The 21,611-nt window shown below is 38.3% G+C and overlaps 1 protein-coding gene across 5 annotated transcripts in view; it reads left to right on the top strand.

Annotated features, from left to right (window-relative positions):
* Positions 1-21,611, top strand: part of CNTNAP5 (contactin associated protein family member 5) — an 884,209-nt gene that overhangs the window by 713,843 nt on the left and 148,755 nt on the right. For all 5 annotated transcript variants that reach the window (XM_055262660.1, XM_055262659.1, XM_055262661.1 and 2 more), the window contains exons 15-17: positions 12,142-12,269; positions 12,448-12,618; positions 21,361-21,579. In XM_055262660.1, coding sequence (XP_055118635.1) covers positions 12,142-12,269; positions 12,448-12,618; positions 21,361-21,579 — 518 coding nt within the window. The remainder of the gene's footprint in view (positions 1-12,141; positions 12,270-12,447; positions 12,619-21,360; positions 21,580-21,611) is intronic.

The following is a 21,611-nucleotide window of genomic DNA, read 5'->3' as shown; positions in this document are numbered from 1 at the left end:
AAATACAAAAGCTAACACACTTGTGAAATAGTTAATCAAGTTCAACATACATGCAACTTCTTTCTTGACCAACATGTGGTCAAACTGACTTTCCACACATTTCAAATTTTTGTTTTAGACCACCACGCCTCTTTTTATATCAGCGGTGGTCTGTGTGCCTCAGAGAAACTTTGGATATTCTTGCCTTGTAAAATTCCCTCAAGTTTTTGCTCTTGTGAAACTAATCAGAAAACTGACTTGGCCTTGTATAGAACCCAGTGGATAGCAGTTTAATATGTTACAACTCCTAGATAGTATTGTCACTTAAATGTTACCTATCATATCCTGAATTGTTCTTAATATTTTATATACTGTACCTCATATTAACATCTCAATAACTCTTGAGGTTGGTTTTATTATTTCTTTTCCCCACAAAAAGAAACTGAGGCTCAGAGATGATAAATTGTTTGGTTAAGGTCGCTTGACTAAGGGGCAGAGTAGGCATTTTAGCTGAATCTAAGGATGCCCCTAATGATTATGTCAAAGGAGCTGCTAATGTTGGGGTTTTGAATAATAGCCAGTCAGTAAGGATGCTAGAGAGAACTCTCCTACAATCTCTCAAATCACATCACCGCAGCATGCATGTTTCTTTTTGCTAAGCCAGGGTGCTTAGGGAAACTGTGGCATCTTATAAACCTCTGGTGATTAATAATTTTTTGTTTTGTTTTATTATTTTTTTGAGTAAGCTTCTCACTTTGTTGCCCAAGCTGGTCTTGAACTCCTGGGTTCAAGCAATCCTCCCATCTCAGCCTCCCAAAGCGCTGGGACTATAGGTGCATTCAACCATGGCCATCTTGTTCTATTTTAATAAGCCTCTTAATAACATACATTTCAATAAGACCCAAGTAAATGAAGATAATGAGTGCATGTTGTAGGGCTGAGTGAAAGTGACACAGCTCACAAGATTGAGGTGGGTGGGGAGAGAAAAAAAAGTCATTCAGTGAACCTCAAAAGCACATTTCCTTCTTAGAGTAAGAGGAAAGCTTTAACAACCCATCGGAATTAGCTGATTTCCTAGGGGTTTCTATCACAGCCAAATCACAAAATCGTAATGAAAAAGGAATAAACGAAGGAACATGTAAAGAATAATAATTTTACTGATTAATGACTGTTTTCAAAGGAACTTCTCTCAACATAATCATTCAATCTCTAGGAATCCTCCCAACTAAATGGTTTCTGAACCAGCTACTTTAGAGTGCTGGCTTGTTGAGAGTAAGAAAGGAAACTCTGGTGACAGCTCCGGGTTGCAGACCCTGGAGACAGCACGGGAGAGTGTTGGGCTGTGTGGAAGGTGGAAAAACAGTCATCTAGCAAGAGGGGTCAAAGGCTGGCAGAGCAGCATGTTGGAGAAGGCAGAGAGAATGCACAATGTCCCTCATGATGATGACCCGTGGCCCAAATGAAGAGTCTTCTCATCCAAACAACCAGGTTGCACTAAAGTGAAGCTCTTTTACTTAGCAGTAGAACATTCTTTCATTTATTTTAGAAGAAAGTACAGAAGTTTTTATTTGATTTTTAGTAACTCTGTTCTTTGCCTCTTGCCCTTAGTGTACCCTTGTATAAAGTGATACGGCAAAAATAGGAAGAGAAAATGATGTAAGGTGTAAATTCCGGTCATCTGATAATCCAAAAAAGAAAATCTTTTATTCTTTTCCATAAAGAATAGAATATTTTTATGGAATGTTATCTTTTTAGCACATGGAATCCTGGAGCTTTAAGCTACTATTTACTCTTTGGTTCTACTTTTCTGTTACAGAGAAATTATTTAATAAATGTTGCTAAATTCATGAATGAACAATGGATGAATGATTGCTGTTAGACAGATTTTTACCAATGTATTTTTAGATAGGTCAGGCCGTAGCCATGATAGGATTAGTTGAAATTTACTTCCTTGTTAGCCATTACTCCTGTTTCACAATCTCACAATAAATACTTACCAATTTTAACCTATATGCCTTTTGCTACAGATTGATTTTCTTCTGGCTATCAAAAGTAGTTATTTGTCTTTCTATGCCCGGATTATTTCACTTACCATCATATAGTCCAGGTTTATTCATGTTATGGAAAAGGGCAGGGTTTTCTTAATTTGCCAAGCTTGAACAGTAGTTCATTGGTTATATACACATTTTCGTTATTCATTTATTCACTGATGGACACTGAGATTGTTTCCACGTAAGGGGATAGATATGTCAAGGAGTTTGATTTAGCCATTCCACGATTTATACATACATCAACACATCACGTTATACCCTATAAATATATACAATTTTTGTTGTTCAATTAAATGATTACTTTTTTAAAAAGTAATTACAAGTGAACATCCTGTTCCAAAAGTTATCTTTGTATACATTTGACTTCAAAATAAGCTTTTGTTTTGGTGAATGCATGTTTAATCCAGGCCCCAGGACATTGCCCTTCCCAAGGGCCCTGCATTCCCTTCCCATGAGAGGTAGAATGAGATGATGCTGGATACCTCCTAGTGGTGTCGAATTTTGCTGTTTCCTCACCTCGGTCATTATTTGATCTTTCAGAACTCTTTCAGTTTCCTCAAAACCTTCACCTCTGAGATTCCCAGGCTCCATGCATTAAGGGGACCTTAGACCACGTAGTATCTGGAGAAGGGGCCCCAATCCTGAATTCTGAGAGAAATAAAAAGTTCACCTCAGGGCACACTAAAGTTCTACCCCTTATTTAAAAAAAATAATAAATTAGGCAATCTCTATTGGTTGAATTTTATTATTCATTAATCTGTTTATGAGCTACTCTACTGTTTATTGAGTTTTGAAAGTGCCTGTTCTCTAGGCAGACAGGAATTAGGAAGGGTTTAGGTGGGTTTTTGCTCACTCAGTCCCTGAATTCCCACACGCATCTTGCAAACTAACCAGGGCCAGCCTCTTGTGTTGGAGAGGAGCGTGCTTGGCACATGGTGGGTCCTCCACGCATTAACTGCTGAATGAGAGGATGCATGAATGAGGAGATGGCACATTTTCTCTCTCCTCATCCACTCTTCCTGGCCAAATATGTGCTCCACTTGCTAGTTATTTTCTGCTGTTTTAGTCATTGAATATACTCTTAAAGTATACATTCTGGAGTAACTTGATACTGGCTTGCTTATGATAATGTTCCCGTGACTGGGTTTCAATTTTTTTTATTTTTCTTAAGACAGAGTCTCACTCTGTCACCAAGGCTAGAGTGCAGTGGTGTGATCTTGGCTCACTGCAGCCTCAAACTCCTGACCTCAAGCAATCCTCATGCATCGAACTCTCAAAGTTATGGGATTACAGGCATGAACCATTGTGCCCAGCCTACATTTCTTTTTAGCCAGAATGTTTTGTGATGTACTTCAAAGGAAAGAATAAAAAGGCATTGCCCAATTAAGAGATAAAGCAAAAAATATGAAAATACAAAAAAAGAACTTGTAATAAGAAGTTGAAAATTCAAAACCAAAATATCGCATCATTATTTTGTAGAATTCTAAATGAGGTAAATAGTTGATATTTTGCCTAGCATAGCATTAAAGAGGGTTTTTTTTTCTTTCCTTTTATTTAATGATGCCACCATCCTATCTACCTTTTAGGGAAAAATATCTAATATGAACAGCTTATCATCTATGAGTTCTGGAAAACAAAACATAGCTATGAAATACATTTTTTTTATCTTGTGGAAAACAAAACGTAGGCTGAGGTTTCTATTACATCAGTTATCTGTCAAGCCCTACAAATATACTATCACTAAATTGTCTGCAAAGTCTCATTATTTGAGCAATTGCAAAATTGTATCAGAAACAAAACTCAAAGTCATTATAGAGATTATGATTTTGCATTTACATGAAATGATCCTCTCCCTGAGGAGCTGGCTTTACCACAGGGATATTCAGAAATTACCAGTCAGAACACAGATACACAGGGAGACATTCCTTACAACTTCTTCTTGATCAGAATTTACTGGAACTCTTAGCCAAGTATGTCTGAAGGGGACAGCTCTGACAGAATGGGAAGCTGGTGATGCTGTTTTCCTACTCCTTTCATTCTCTCTGTCTTTGTCATTTCTACTCTGCCTGGGGCTGCTTCCGTGGTCCATGGCAATGCTCTCTGTGGACTACAAATAAATCCCAATGTCTGCATTTTTTAAAAGTATAGTGCCTTCATCATGTAGCAGAAGGAGAAATAATTCCATCTCCTTTGCACATCTGTCTTATAGGTATTTTGTGAAAGTGTCATGAGCTAATTCATGTAATAACACTTAGAATACACCCAATTGTAGCTATTTTTGCTGGTATCATTGTCATTTTCTGGATGTAAAATGTAATGAATCTCTCAGTAATATTTTATTATGTAATGGAAAGAACAAATTGTAGATTTGTCACTTATTAACTGGAAAGCCTAAGTCATTTAGCCTCTCTAAGCTTCTGGTTTCTAATTTATTTTTAAAAGTGGAGGAATATCTATCTCTGGGAAATATTGGCTGAGTTAGCAATAATTTGTGCACCCAGCATATGTGGCATGGAGTCAGAGCTCAAAGATTTATCAACCATCTTTTTATTATTATTTTCTCCATTTTCATCCGAGCTTAAATAAACTATAAAAGGCAACACTGATTTATAGAAGTTAAACTGATGTCTAAGAAAAGTCTGTATGCATGTATTGCAAATCAAAACCACAATGAGATACCATCTTATACCAGTCAGAATGGCTATTAAAAAGCCATGAAAACAACAGATTAGCTAGAGAGGTTGTGGAGAAATAGGAACACATTTACACTGTTGGCGGGAGTGTAAATGAGTTCCATCATTTTTGAAGACAGTGTGGCGATTCCTCAAAGACTTAGACAGAACTATCATTTGACTGAGCAATTCCATTACTGGGCATATACCCAAAGGAATAGAAACCATTCTATGATAAAGATACATGCACATGTCTGTTCATTTCAGCACTATTCTCAATAGCAAAGGCATGAAATCCACCTAAGTGCCCATCAATGATAGAGTGGATAAAGAAAATGTGGTACATATATACCATGAAATACTATGCAGTCATAAAAATGAATGAGATAATGTGCTTTGCAGGGACATGGATGGAGCTGAAAGCCATTATTCTCAGTAAATTAACACAGGAGGAGGAAACCAAATACTGCATCTTCTCACTTATAAGTGGGAGCCGACTGATGAGAACACATGAACACATCGGGGTGGGGAACGACGCACACTGGGGCCTGTAGGACGGCTGGGTGTGGGAGGAGGGAGAGCATCAGGAAGAATAGCTACTGGATGCTGGGCTCAATAACTAAGTGATGGGATGATCTGTGCAGCAAACCACCATGGCACATGTTTACCTGTGTAATAAACTTGCACATCCTGCACATGTACCCCTGAAATTAAAAGTTGGAAATAAAAAGAAAAGAAACTAAAGGGAAAAGAAAGAAAAGTATATATGCATGTATGCAATGAACAAAAACATAGCAGAAGTAATAGCATGCCAGCACAAAGTTCATTCAACCACCAAACTTCGAGTGGAGTAAGGAAATAGCACTGAGGTTCCTTCTCCCCAAAATAAGGTTGCTCTCTGAAAGTTTATTCGTAAAATTCACCAGGTAACTGATGGATCTGCCCTGTGTGTAAATAAACCAAGAGATTCCTTGTGAATGTATAACAGAAGAGCTCATGGACTCCCAGAAATCCTATCAAGGTGATCCATGTGTAATCTCAGGGAATGTAGGGCTAGAAAATGATTGCAAGTTAGTAAACTGAAACCTAGTCAATTGAGCTGTGTCTTGTGTGGAGAAAGCCTGTGTGCACAGAATGGGGATGGTCACCCTGAGACCTACGGATCAGTGTGAGGACTCAGAGCCTGGCGCTGTGATTCCAGCACAGTCCAGAGGAGGCATAGACTAATGTGAGAAACACCAGCTTCCACTCTTGAGAGAGCTGCTGTCGGCAGGTGGGAGACCCATGTTGGAGCACAGGAGACATTGGTGGTTATAGGCAAATGCTTTGGCATCTAAATCTGTGTCCAAATCCTGGCCTTTCCATTTGCAAATGATAAACCTTGAGAAGTTTCGTCACCTTCCTGAATCTCAGTTATTGCTCCTGTACAATGCAGGAAATTGTTACAATATTTTCCTAGCGTTATTCTCAGGATTAAGTGAGTTCATGAGTGAAACTCTACTTCAATGCTCCCATGGCCAGGGAAAGGATCCACGGGTATGAGTTGCTCATCTGAGTCCCCAAACCACCAGTACATTATAAAGCAGCAACCTCAAACTCTAGCAGTGTCTCTAATTTAGGGATCTTATTTTTAAAAAAACAATTTATCTCTGGAGAAGTCAACAGTGATTTAAAATAGAATTTTATTGGCCACTTTATAAATATTTCGGTATTTAGACTTTGCCTGTGAGAGATAGAGACCTCTTAAAAGGTTTTAAGCAATAAAGTATGAATCATGGTACATATTATGTAAACATGTTTCCTGGAATAATAAGAAGAATGATAGGAATTAAGAGAGTGGATAGATTAGAAGCAGGGATCCAGTTTATGTCACCAGCCCCAAAGCCTATGCAGAGCCATGAGATCTCAAAATAAAACTGAGTCCGGGACCATGAGGATAAAGCAGTTGAACAGAGAGATATGAAGAAGGTGTAATTGGTGGAAATTGTTAATTAAGAGCAAGGGAGGAAGTAAGAAAGAAATGAAGACTCTTATGCTTATGATCTCAGCAACTGGGTGTACAGGATAAGTCATTCACAGAGTTGAGTGACAGACAGGTGGGAAAGCTGACCCTTGAGAAAATGACTAGTGAAGGAAGTTGAACATCTTAGTTTAAGGTACCTGATGATATCCAAGGGAAGGATTTAGTAGACAGTCAAATAAATATATATTCACGGAGGAACATGTGTGTGTGTGTCTGTCTGTGTGTGTGTGTGTAGCAGCAAAGAAGGCAAAAGTAAAATGTAAAACGGTGTAACGAAGTGAAGGACATTAGGGGCTGACATGTTCCATGGAAACTAACAATTTAATAAGAGAAGTCTCAGTGGACTGAAAAGGGAAAAGGCCAATTGTAGTAGGTTGAGGAGGAAAAGGGTGCAGAGGAAGATGAGATGAGAGAATGCAGGCAATTATCTGAAGAAAATTTGGCTCTGAGGAGAAAAGAAGGGAAGTAACTAGATTGAGAGATAGGGTTGAGGATGACTACAGCATGCAAGCAGAAGAAGCAGGAGAAGTTGAAGGTACAACATAAAGAGAGAGCTTAACTGAAGGAGAAAGTGCCCTGAGAAATCAGGAGAAGATGAGATTCAGGATAAAATACTAGCCATGGACAAGGGGAGCACTGCTCAAGCCAAGAGAAAGCAAATCACAGTGGGTTTGATGGTCTGACTTTGCAGATATCTTTGCTAGATTGCTGATTAATGCCGAGCTTATTCTTTACGAAACATTTACTCATTTTCCAACAGGGAAAACAAGAATTACACACACACACACAAGTCAATATATAAATCAATGTCACAAAATATTTTATGCAAGAAATTAAAATTAGAATAGAGAAGGAAAAGAGAATACAGAACATTTGGGGACATTTTTGAGAGGAAACTGGAATTGAGTCTTGAGAAATTTGAAGAGTTGGAGAAGACAAACAGTTGATGTGTTCCACAGAAAAAGAGATATATATTTTGGGATCATCAAGATCTAAGTGGTACTGAATCACAAGTATGGTGTATAGTCTAATAGTTTTGACTTTTAATCTACTTGCTTCCTGAATAAGACCAAAGGCAATCTAGAAATATATATATATATATTTATTATATATATATATAAATATATTTCTAGAAATATATTTATATATATATTCATTATATATATATATATAATGGCACCACTAATTGTTTCTTTATTTATATTGAAGGAATGTTCTACAAATTATGACTCCCAAAATCTTCATCTGTGGTATTTTTTAAATCAATTTTACATCTCTAATGTCTTGAGGATCATTTTAATTTCTTAACAGTAAAGTGACATTGAGTAAACCTTGGCTGATTCATATACCAAGACCTGCTTTTGTTTTCTTGTATTGGTTTGTGAAACGTCCTATGGTTTCAGATTTCTAGAGCATTTATAGAAAAAAAATAGTTTCTGAACATTTTAAATACATACTTAATTTGCCTTCACCCCTTGTTTCTTATGTTAGGAAATAAAAACAAGATTGCAGATGTGGTCCAGTCCCCCCTACCCATCCCTGTGTGGAGCACAGAGAGATGGATATTATCCTGGGGTAGACTGTATATTTGACCACTCAATGCCTGCATTTGCTTTGGTTGGAAGCCAAATGACCTTTAAGCTCATTTAAAGCTTCTTGTTACCTAAACTCCTTGGTCTTTTTTTTTTTTTTTAATCTGGAAGCCTTGAGAAAGAGAGTGAAAGAGAAATAATTGCTCCTTAAACAAAGCTAAGATAGAAGAATTATCAGCAAGCATCGTTGCAGCACTGCAGACTTGAAGAGTTCCTTGCAGGCATCTTACTGGCCATTCCTCATTTCCAGCCATAAGAAAAGAGAAACATCATGTACCCCACTCAGGAGAAGGAGGTGTGGGGTCTCTTGAAGTTGATCCACTCAGATTCACATATGGGCTTCAAATGGAACTGAGTTCTTGAATTCTTCCTGTAATTTTCTGTTTGTCTACCATATATATATATATAACATTTTATTTGCTGCTTCTGAGTGACTGAAAGAGGAAAGGACACAAAAGAGGGAAAAAAACCCACTGTATTTTTTAATAGTTAAGTCACCCAAATTATTTACTAAAATAAGCTTACCAAGCAGCAGTTAACCAAAATTGGTTGATGAAAATGAATGGCAGTCTGTGACATTTCATCAAACCTGAATGATACCCCGCCCCCACCACTCTGCCACTCTAAATTTGGTGAAATACCAAGATTCAGATATTTAAACTTAGAGAAGACCACATTGACTAATTCTGTACCATACCCTTGCTCTTGAGAATATTTAATTTTTTTTCTTGCCACATGTGTTTTATTATTTTTAGGTCATACTAAAGTGTTTTTTAAGGATCAGATGCCTATTCTATGAGCTCTTGTAGGCTCCATAAATGAGAATGTCTGGCTGCTCTGCTCATGCATTCCGGTTGTGGGGTGCCATTTCTTGTTCTCCTTTTATGCATTCTTTGTCATGTTTTTATTTCAAACGTCAATGAGAATTTCCATAACTATGTATTGAGTCTCTACTATGTACAAGTTGGTGTGTTCATTGTCTTGTATACATTATTCCGTTTGATTAATACAACAATATCAAATTATTGTTATTATTATAACCATTTAAAACATAAGAAAGCTGATCCCCAGAGTGACCTCACTGATATTATACAACTAGGGTGGTGAGGTACATGGATTCAACTCATGTCATCTGATTCCAGTGACAGGCTTTCTTACTACATACAACACAATCATCTCTCAACTGTACTTAGGAAGGGCCTTGTGCATTGTTCCAAAGGAAGTGAAAGTTTGCAGAGTCCTTACCCTTGGCATGAAAAAAGCAAATCTACAGCTGTAGACTCCTTGCCTATCAATAGGTACCACCATCATTTGCATCATTTTATTGTGACTAAAACCCACCATGACAATCACCACTACCATCACCACCAATTGTCCTATCCATTGTTTTGAAATGTTGGAATCATACCTGTCACTCACAAATTTAATTAAATCTGATCATATTCCTAATATGACATTAAAAGCAGGAATAAATATGCAAATTCTCCTTGATGGCTCCATTGCCTATAGGCTCAACACAGCCTTCACATGCAGTTTATTGGTCCAGTCAGTGTGGGTTCCCACTATAATTTTTTAAAGAAATTTAAAATTCATGGCCAATATTCAAAAACTGAACATTTTTACATTAAGATTGTAGCCTGGCTCTTTGGTCTCATATTACAGAATAGCATAATTTCCTGTTGCTAATGAGTACTACAGGCCTGTTTTAGTTGGGACAGCTACTTTATACTTATCTCTCTTTCCCCCGACAAGAGATTGTGTGTCAATTTCCATTTATTACTAACACAAAGCTGGATTCACATACTGTTTGACTTGCTTGGCCCCTGTAGGCATTTAAATTTATATCTGTTTCTGTTGCATTAAACAGCTTTAGAGAGCAATTTACTTAAAGTTTTCAGGTAAAAAGTATCCTTAGTAATGTGTCTTGCATCATCAAACTAAATATGATTTCTTTCCTCTGTTGTTTGGAAGAGAATTTTATTCTTAGATTGTTATTTCTAGATCCAAACACTTTGACACAAAAACATCAAATTTTTGTAGAAAAGATGCCAGAGTGTATAGGAAAGGCTGTCGTTGGCATTGATGGGCAGACTTTAGAAACTACCATTTTCACCTTGAAAATGGAAATGGAGAGACATACAATTCTATAGCAGTACAGAATTTCTTCAGGAGAGGATTTGGGTTTGGTCTTCATTCCACTTCGGCTGTTTGGAATTTGCTTTGAAATCTCTGCCTGAAAAGATACTGGAATGTGGAGACTGAAATTCATCCCTGTGTCTATGCAACATTCATAGATGTACTTTCAAGCTGAGACAAAGCCTTATTCTATATCCTTTGAATGGCCTCTAAGTACAGGTATTTGAATTGTAGATATTGTATAGTATATTTCTTTACATTTTCCATTTGATCTGTAGGAATATCTGTAGGAATATATATACAGGTGAATATTTGACTTATTCATAATCAAGATGAATTAATATGTTTTTCTCTATTTTCATGAGTTGGATAATAAATCTGAAAATTTAATTTTCTACATGTGCTGTGTAATATAAGCTCTCCAATACAAAATCATAGGTGGATGCATAAAAAGATAAATTGACTTGCCTGGGGCCACAGAGTAGTACAGGGACAAAGATTAGAACTAAAATAAGTGTCACTGCCACCATTTTTGAGCATTTGCCATAGATCAGGCACCATGCTAAGTGACTACATAATCTCTTTTAAACCCATCAGTCACTGTGATGTAGATGTTATCTCCATTTTAAAATTGAGCACACTGAAGATCTCAGAAATGAAATCATTTGCCCAGTCTAACACAGCTAGGACCTGGGGACAGAGATTCCAGAACACACCTGTATACTTCTAAAACTATGTCCTTAAAGACCTGGGGTAGATACTGGGGATACCAAGAATGTGACACTGTCCCTGTCTCTTCTGTGGTGTGAGGTGTGACTTTAGGCCCCCTATCTAATACCTCTGAGCCTCAGTTTCCTCATTTGTAAATGGGCATAATGACAACTATGGCATAGGATTTTTTGGGGGGTAAAATTCCTATCCCCTAGTGTATTTCTGCCTCAAAACCATTGTACATTCAATGCTAGTTTCCTACGTCCAATTTTTCCTTCTCAGCCAAATGATGTGGCCCTTACCATGAGTCCAAAAATACCACCTTAAACAAAAGGGGAAAATATCCAATGGCTTATCCTATTCTTTCTAAACTCTATCCAAAGGTGATTAGTCAACATTTTACTTGAATGGTTAACAAAAACAAAGCCAGAGCCACTAACTACTGAGATCTTTAAGAACAAAATGAAAAGCAACGAAGCAGTAAGTATAAAGCACTTCGAGTTAAAAGGTGGTTAAAAAAAAATCTAAAGTTGATTGAAACCTGTTGGCAGGTGGCTGAAACAAGTCCTTGGAGTGATTTTTGAGTGGAATTTGTGATGGCTGTTTCAAGTTAGTTGCTGAGATAGCCGATCTCTTTATGGGAATGAGAGGTGAGGTTTAATGTCACATTAGCACACACTGAGCTGGTGGGCTGCTCTTAGCCACCAAAAGCAGCATCTTTGTAAACTATCCATTTCTACAAGCACATGTGGGGAAGATGTAAAATTCACTTGTTTTTGGAAGCCAGCCATGGGTTTTGTAATTAATATTCCTTCCCTTCACACACACACACAGGCAATGAAAGGCCTTCTGTTTTCCCCCTCTCTGCCCCTACCCGCAGCAACTGCCCAAATCACTTCTGAAAACAGGGGACATGGAAAAGAGTCCCAAGATTATCCACATTTTGTCCTCTTTTTTCTTAAATTTATGTTTTGCAGGACAAATGATACTGGCTTTCTTTCCTTCAAAGACCACTTGCCTGTCACTCAGATAGTTATCACTGATACGGACAGATCAAACTCAGAAGCCGCTTGGAGAATTGGTCCCTTGCGTTGCTATGGTGACCGTGAGTACTAAATCGAAAGAAGCTTTCTCTCCGCATTTACATGAGCACAAGATGTTTTTACTCCCTTATCCCTTTTCCCTGCAGTGTGCCCTAGTCTTGAAAATTATCCACATGCCCAGTGCTTTCCCATACCCCATTGAAAACGATAAACCACGTTGAAGGATTTTCTCATTTGCAGGACGCTTGTGGAACGCCGTCTCATTTTATACAGAAGCCTCTTACCTCCACTTTCCTACCTTCCATGCGGAATTCAGTGCCGATATTTCCTTCTTTTTTAAAACCACAGCATTATCCGGAGTTTTCCTAGAAAATCTTGGCATTAAAGACTTCATTCGACTCGAAATAAGCTGTAAGTGCCCTCAATTATGAATTTAATGTAACTGATCAACAAACAAGTTTTAGTCTTGTTTTTGCCACCAATCACTAGTGGGCATTTGTACCAACAAATTAATCTCACTGGGCATCTGTAAAATTAGCAGTGATAATGTCTAGTTCCTTCTGATGCTTTATGATTTATTATGACTTATCAGTATTTAATGAGTCATTCTCTCATCAAAACATGGGCATTCCGAAAATTCCCACAGACACCTATTACAGTTTGCAAAGATATTTCTTACCTGTGACTTTAATCTTCCACACTACAGGATTTTATTCATGACACTTTCTGTGCAAAGCTGAAAAGAGGATTATTATGCATTCTATTCATATTTGGGGTCTACTTTTTTGCTTTACCTTTGTTCCAAAAGAAATTTCCTGACTTATTTCCCACACTAGGAGCGTGTGACTATCCAATCAGAATTCCCATGGTTTCTCTACCACTTCCCCATGGACAGTGGCTTATCTAATAAACTTGATGCCAGGATGTGGATCATCACCTTTTAGCACTGCATACTCTACATATAAACTATATTCAGTAATAATCATGATATGCGATGAAAAATAATGGGAATACAGATGATGACATTTCCTATAATTAAACATTTTGTATATAATCATACTAATGAAACAATATTCCAATACCAATAAAATACAATTTTAAAAAATTACATCAAGTGGTATTTTTAATAAAAATGGAAAAAGCATACCTACATATTGCTCTGTTGCGATCATAGTAACATTAAAATTTATGTTTATGAGTCTCTACTTCTCGAAATTTTACAGTGACTTCATAAAATTTAAGTTTTTTCATATGTTCATGTTCAAAAGATAGTGTATTCATGTCCATTTATCTTATATTGAGAAAGTAATACTTTCTATTAATTTTAGTTTGTTTCATATGAAGAAAGAGCTATACAAATAGTTAGATAAGGTTTTAAACTTCCTAATATATTTGTTAAAAATTCTTAAAAATTTCATTTTATACTAAATTCTGTAAATTCTAGTACTGTCAATGTTTTTACTTCAGGATTGATTCTAGAAACTTCTACATGTCTCTGCAAGCAAAAAAATTCTACTACAGTAATTTCAACAGAAAATTCATGATAAATTTCTATTTTATTAAGTAAAAAGTTACCATATTCCTAAGAATTTGAAATTGCTTGGGTTCTAGTAGGATGCAAATTTTGTCTCAAACCTCTGTGGTTCCATACATTCATGTATTCAACATTAGATTTGAGTCAAACAAAGCTAGCACAGTAATTATACAGATGAAAAATGAGAACTTGAGTTCTTATTCTTAAAAATAAACAAATAGATTTGGGTCTGTATTTTTAGGAGACAATGGTAAATCTAGAGTTCTCTGTATTAACTTTCCCTCAGAATATAATATGTATTAAGTGGAAAGAGATAAAACATACTAATTTGAAGTTTATACACATATTGTTAAAAACAGTATCATCATATAAACAAAATATATTTGTTTATTTTTAAGAGTAAGAACTGAAGTCCAGGCGTGGTGACTCACACTTGTAATCCTAGAACTTTGGGAGGCCTAGGCAGGAGGATTGCTTGAGGTCAGGAGTTCGAGACCAGCATGCCCAACATGGTGAAATCCCATCTCCACTAAAAATACAAAAATTATCCACGTGTGGTGGCAGGTGCCTGTAATCCCAGCTGCTCAGTAGGCTGAGGTAGGAGAATCGCTTGAACCCCAGAAGCAGAGGTTGCAGTAAGCCGAGATTGCACTACTGCACCCCAGCCTGGGTGACAAGAGCGAAACTTTGTCTCAGAAAAAAAAAAAAATAGGTAAAAAAATAAAAAAATAAAAAAATAAAAAACAGTAGCTTCAGCACTTATTGAAACAGACCAACAAATGATTTGTTTAGCGAAGGAATGTTTTATCACTAACATTGCTTAGAATTACTTGTGTATGGTAATAATTTTTAAAAAGATGTCTTTTTAGTGACTTTTGCTATTTTTTTGGTTCTCTGCACTCAGTGCACTTTTTACTGCTTACAGACAGGGTAGGCTGTATCCACCACCTTGCCCTTGTTATTCCCATGACCATAAAGACTCAGGCTTGTCATTAGCTCCCTATGTATGTGTGTCTAAATGAATGTTTTTCTGTAGTTTGATTGAGGCAATTGACCATATCACTATAATGATGTGTCTGCATGAAATACTCTTGAAAGCATAAGTAATGTCTTAGCAACAGAAATTGGAAATTTGAGAGCTCCAGAAAAGGAGACAAAAAAAAAAAATGACTGAAGGAGATGACAGAGGTGTTTAAGTCTCCTGCAAATTACCAAGCAGCTAAGTGTTTCTTTTGCAGTTACTGCACAATACATACAAGGAAAAAGATCTTCTTAATTGGTAGTTTTAAACTCATTTTGCTCCAACTATTGAGACTATTAATGGGAGAAAGCTCTTGTGGCTTTGGTGTGAAACAAGATCCGTCATACCTAACATGGCCAGTCTTTAAAAATGTTGAGTTGAATGCCAACAAATTCATAATATGGATATAATAACTTCAATGTAAATTTAATAAAAATCAGGCCCCATGGCCTTTTGATTCATTAAAGCAGCAGCAAAAGTATATTATTACAAGGTAATGACCGATGATTAAGTGTTAATTACGTATCAATGCCCAGTTTGTTTGCACTTTGTGGTACTGTATTTTAGAATTACATTTGACAAAAATCAAAACCCACTGAAGTAATTGTTTGGTATATAATATATCACCAGATTGGAGAACATATACTTTCCAAGACAAGATTTTATATAGAAACATTGAAAAGTTCAAGATCTTATATTCTCAAGTATTTGCTACTATTAATATTTAAAAGGGGAAAAGACCAAAATGGGATGGAAACATCTTGCATTCTTTATTTACAGCTACACTCATATTACGCATTTTAGGCTGATGGATTTTTTACTCTAAAGGGTTCATAGCAAGAAACCTACACAGACCAGGCACTTGGAAAAGAAATGGCCTTTTAACAGATGCAGTGGCTCAGAATAGATTTCCCTCCTATCCCCAAGGAGTGTTCCTCTAAAACTATCTGAGCAGCAGTTTCTAAGGTTGATATATCCAAATTATTGGATAGGGAACAGTAGATTCCCATGAAATTTTCAATCCATTTCCTTCCAGCCTACTTTCAAAGATATTTGAATTTTGTAGCCCATACTCTATGCAAAAGAGGACACGCCACTGTGTTCTCAAGTCTTAGTGAATGTGTTTTAGTGGGCCTGTGAAAACAATAACTATTTTGATACTTATCTCACAATGGCTGTACAGGTAGAAATTGATATTTTAGAGTGGATGAGGAGATCAGAAGGAAATGGCTTTTGAGAGTCAGTCTGGCATAGTGGAAAGAAGCTGGACTAGAACCCAATGTGGATTCGAACTTTTGTTCTTCCAAGTGGGTTTGTGAACTGCCTTGAGCAAGTTCTTCTCCCTTCCTATGCTTATTTATGCAACATGGGGTTGGTGACATCCATATGCCACCCAGATGCCTTTGGCTGCAAATAACAGAAAATTCAATCTGAACTGGCAACCACAAGAACAGGAACTCACTGGTACTAGAGCATGTGACTAAGCCCAGAGGAGGTAGGACTGGTTTCGTTTATGGTTGTTTTTAGTAGTTTAACAAAGTTGTCAGTCGTCTGATGGTTTTCTCTCTCTGTTATGAATGTTGAATGTCTACTTCGGTCTAAGGCTGGCTCCCCATCATGGTGGAGCTGCATCCCAGCTGGTGAAGAATCCCTGCTTTCCAGGCTTACAAGCAATCCTCCTGAGAGGCCACTCACTTGGCCCCCAAGAACCAATGTGTGTGTGGCTAGGAACGTATAGATTGCAGATTGATTTATACCAGGGCCTACCCCCACACCAGAGAGTGGGCTAGCTTCCCCTAAATCCCATGGGAACGTGAAAGAGGGAAGAGTTTCCCAAAGCAAACTCAGTATTGTTAGAAAGAAGGTAGTCGTCAGGGAGATAATCAATGAGGATTCTTCTAAGGCAGTTGTCAGAATTGAAATGTGTAATTTATTTTTAAAAATACCTTGAAAGGAAACAAAACCAGAAATTTGCTGAGCTGCTCAGGGGAAAAACTATACATATACATACTGTATGTATGTGTGTGTATGTATATATGTATATGTATGTTCATGTATATATTTACTGTACAAATATGAGAGAAAAGAAAGAAAGAAAGATTTAACTTTATGATTTCAGAAGCATCATACTGAGAATATTACAAAATGTGATGTTAACTTGGACACACTATAGTTAGAACTTCAGAAAATAGTACAAATGAATACTACTAATAATTACAGTTTTGTTGAATTGTTGAGCAATTACTCTGATTAGACACTATACAATTCTTTACATTCCTGATTTCATTTTGTTTCCAAGCACTCCCATCGATGACAATCACTGTGTTGTACTGTGATTACCACCACACAGCGCACAGGTAGGCAGGATGAGCCTAGAGAGGGGAAGTGGCAAGCCCTGATCGCACGGCTGGGAAGGTTAGAATCCAGGACCCACCCAACTCTGTCTGGCTCCTTGCAGCACCCCTCAACTCTGCTTTGCACGGGTCGGGAGGATGGACAATGTTAGAACTGAAGAGAACATACAATTAATTACATCCAGGTTTTGAGGCACAGGACACAAAGGAAGCTCCTGCAGTTTTGTGCAATACCACAGGTACTATTTATCTAGAGATTGAAAATGTGGCTGCCATCAGATCCTTAAAGAGATTATGTCCCTGAAAAGTTTTAACAGTATTTTATTTAGTTCATATTTCTCATTTTACACATGGACACATGGAAGGCCAGAGAGATTAACTCACTATGTTAAGGCCTTATGAATTATTTATTCCACAAATGGACCCTGAAATCTCTCTAATGCCGACCTGGGGTGGGGATTGAGGACACAGAAATGGAGTGTGGTTCCGTCTTTATGGAGCTCAGGACTGAGTGCTGGGAGAAGTGCAGAGTGTGTCCTAAGGATATTCTCTAATGGGCTTGGTGGTCAGTCCTGGAAGAACATCATACAGGAGTCTTCTTAGCAGCTTCTTCTCATCTCCTAGGAGCACTTGGTAGAAACTCTGTTATAGCCCTAAACATGCCCTTTCTTTTCTTTATCAGTCTTCTCAAAAGTAAATCATGAACTCATCTTGTTTCAATTGTCTCAGAATTCTCAGTGCCTAGCACAGGGTCTGGCTTGATAAAAATGCCCTGAAAGGCTGAGACTCCTTAGCTTTGCCTTGAACCATAAAGAAGTAGCTGGTGAGAGAAGGCATTTGTCAGAAGGTTGGGGGAAGTTGAACTTAGAGGGTAAGTTCATGATAGAGCTAATGCTCTCATTGGTCTTCTCCCTTCCTATTCAGGGCCATAGGGTTATGTCCACCTCTTCAGCAAGTGAGAGCCAGCTTGAGTTTGCCTTAAGGGCCCTGTTATACTGGGCCACAGTGGGATGTATCATTCATTCTCTCACGTTGTTTTCAGGCATCTTTATTATCTATTCTAGCTTTGACTAGCCAGGGCAACTGCGCAGGTTTCCAAGTGTAGAGGTTTTGTTGTAGGAATAATGATTTAAAAATTGAGCCCTGGGAAACACCATCTGGATTCACATCCAGACTCTGCCCCACCCGCACTGGGTCAGCTTACTTAGCTACCTGTACCTCACTTCCCTCATCTGTAAAAGACTCCCTGTCTCATAAAGTTGAAGCAAGGCTTAGTGAGTCAATTAATGAAAAATGAGTAGCAAGGTATTTGGCTCACAGTAAGTACTCAATAAATATTAACTATTTTTATTGAATTTTACTGATTCTAGGAGGTGCGGCTTAAACATAGTATGTCTTTAATAGTTCCTTTAATAAAGTTAAATAATAATAATTTTAAAGACTTTGCAAGGACCCTAATACCTTGGTATAAAACTGTAAAAGTATAAAGAAAATTGCAGAATTGCATTTAGTATGTGCAGTGTAATGATGTTTCAATGAATAAAATGAGAACTTCCTGTATATAAGGCACAGTGCTAGGTGCTGGGTATACGATAAATGAGATGTTCTTCTAGAGTTGCAGACTCGAGGGAGACGGTAAACAGATTATTATACAGCAGGGGGCTGCAGTTTGGAGCAGAGGTAAGCACAGACGGGAAACCTATTATAGAGGTCAGGGGGCAAGGCTAGTCAAAGCGAAGCAGCAAGCCCTCCCCAAACATGTGTTGTCTCAGTGGAATTTATTATCCACAAGACTAGTCTTGCAGGAAAGCTTTTAGCAAAATCTTTAACATTCCTCACCCAAATTCTCACCAATCTTATTCTGTGTTTTATAGAAAAATGTAAATGTGGGGTCCAGTCATCTCTCAGTTAAGTGTTTTTAAATTTGGGGATGTGCAGGGCTGCCAGGTGGCACTGGTGATCTGAATAAGAAACAGGGAAAGACTCAAGGGGCGGCCTTCACTCTTATTTAGTCTAACTGCTCGTCACTCAATCTGTTCCCTTCAATTCTGTTTCCTTTAAGGCATGAATTTGTAACCTGAAGCCAATTTGCCTAGGTTGAAAAATCACAGGTCACAGTAATAATAACGGCTATCACTTGTTGAACATGCAGTATGTGCCAGGCACAGTTCTAATAACTTTATCGGGGTTCATGTCTAAATAATCTGATGATTTAAGTACTGTTTATATTCACATTTTACAAACAAGAAAATTAAGGCATGGTGACATTGAAAACTCACCTTGGGTCACAGTAGCTCCAGAGTCTAAGCTCTCAGATCCCATTCTTACTGCTTCCACCTTACTACGTCTCCTTTAGGACAGGGCTCGCCAGAAAGCAAAAGAATTCAAGCTCTCACATACTCAAAATTCTGTGTAACGGGACTTTGATGGAGGCTGCTTTCAGTTAAGGTTTAAAGGCTGGGAAGAAAGCACTCTGGGGTGGAATTTGTCTTTTGGCATTTCTGATAATTTAAATCTGGCAGTTGATGACTTCATCAAATAAATACCCGTTTCCTATTTTAGGGCGTAGAGGAGAGGGAGCAATTGTGAAGGTGCCTAGAAAAAAAGGAATGCCTAGCATATGAAAGTTCCAGTCCTCTCCTCATCCTCAATTTGTAAATTACAATTAACCTCTCCATTTCCTTTAAATTTAGAACATTCTTATGTGATAATGGAAAACACAAGACAATATACTCAATAGAGCAAAATCGTGAAGAACCCTGCCTTTGGAGACAGATTCTACTTACCACTTAGGACACTTTCAGCAAATTATTTATATTTCTGTGCACTTTAGTTTTCTCACTCATAAAATGTGAATAATGCTACATTTCTCATAGGGTGGTTTTGTGTATTAAAATGAGATAATCCATGGTCAGTGCTTAGCATGGTGCCTGGCATAGAGTTCGTTGTTCCCATTGTGCTACCTCTTCCAGTTCTCTCTCTTAATGGTTATCCACCATTGCCACTATCATCACCACCACCATCACTGGCACCATCGTCATCACCTTCATCACCACCATCACCACTACTGTTACCACCATCACCATTACCACCACTAGCACTGCCACCATCACCCTCACTGTCACCATTATCACCACCACCGCCATCACCACCATTGCCACCACCACGATCAACACCACCACTGCCAGCACCATCATTACCATCACCATTACCACCACCAGCACTGCCAGTATGACTATTACCATCACCGTCACCATTACCTCCATCACCACCACCACCACTACCACCATGACCATTATCACCACCACCAACAATGATGACACCATCACTACCATCACCATCACTACCATCACCATTACTACCACCACCACCACCACTATCACTATCACCATTACCACCACCATTGCCACCACCACCACCATCATCACCGCCGCCACCATCACCATCATCATCACCTCCATCACCACCACCCCCATCAGCACCACCATCACCATCATCATTAACATTATGTCCACCACCACCATCAATACCACCACTACTACTAGCACTACCACCACCACCATCACCGCTGCCATCACCTTTGTCATTTCACCATCATCAGTATGCTTATTTCTGACTGGGTGCCATCTGGCTTCCATTATACAAAGATTGTTATAGAGAGGAGGCAGAAAGAATAATGGAAGGAGTCCCATGTGATGACAGAAGGCTTGGATTTGATTGCAGGCACTGCCACCTACAGCAGCGTCTCCTTGGACAAGGCAATACAATTTTCTGAGCTTTTTTCGTTATGGAAACAGCACAAATGCTTATATAACACGCATTAGTAAAATAAGGAGGAAGGACTGGACTTCCCAGGGCCTAAGTCTCCTCCCTGCAGGAGTGGAGCTGCCTTGCTAACCTCATGTCTGCAGATATCCTGGAGGACACAGCTGAAGCCACAACAGATCCAGAAAATCCAGGGCCTCGGCATTCATGCAGGTTTATCAGATCAGAATGAATGGTCCAGGTGCCTATCCTGTTTCCTGAATTTGCAAAAGTAGCAGGAAAAAAACAGCTTGCAACAAGTATACACATTTAATTTGGTAGCTGTTACTATTAATGGTGATTTCAAAGCTGCAGGGATTTCAAAGGAAGTCTTCTCTACATTGATATTGACTTACAATCGTTTCTCCCACTCCAGCCTGTGCCTTGAATGTGCTAACAACTTCCTCTATCCTTCTTCCCGTTTTCCTTTCTGGTTTCAGCTCCTTCAGAGATCACCTTTGCCATCGATGTCGGGAATGGTCCTATGGAGCTTGTAGTCCAGTCTCCTTCTCTTCTGAATGACAACCAATGGCATTATGTCCGGGCTGAGAGGAACCTCAAGGAGACCTCCCTGCAGGTGGACAACCTTCCAAGGAGCACCAGAGAGACGTCGGAGGAGGGCCATTTTCGACTGCAGCTGAACAGCCAGTTGTTTGTAGGTAGGGGACATCTTAAGGCTCCCTTTGTGCTA

The sequence above is a fragment of the Symphalangus syndactylus genome, chromosome 22, assembly GCF_028878055.3.
Source record: "Symphalangus syndactylus isolate Jambi chromosome 22, NHGRI_mSymSyn1-v2.1_pri, whole genome shotgun sequence".
NCBI classification, from domain to species: Eukaryota; Metazoa; Chordata; class Mammalia; order Primates; family Hylobatidae; genus Symphalangus; species Symphalangus syndactylus.
This window is presented reverse-complemented; position numbering and strand designations above follow the sequence as displayed.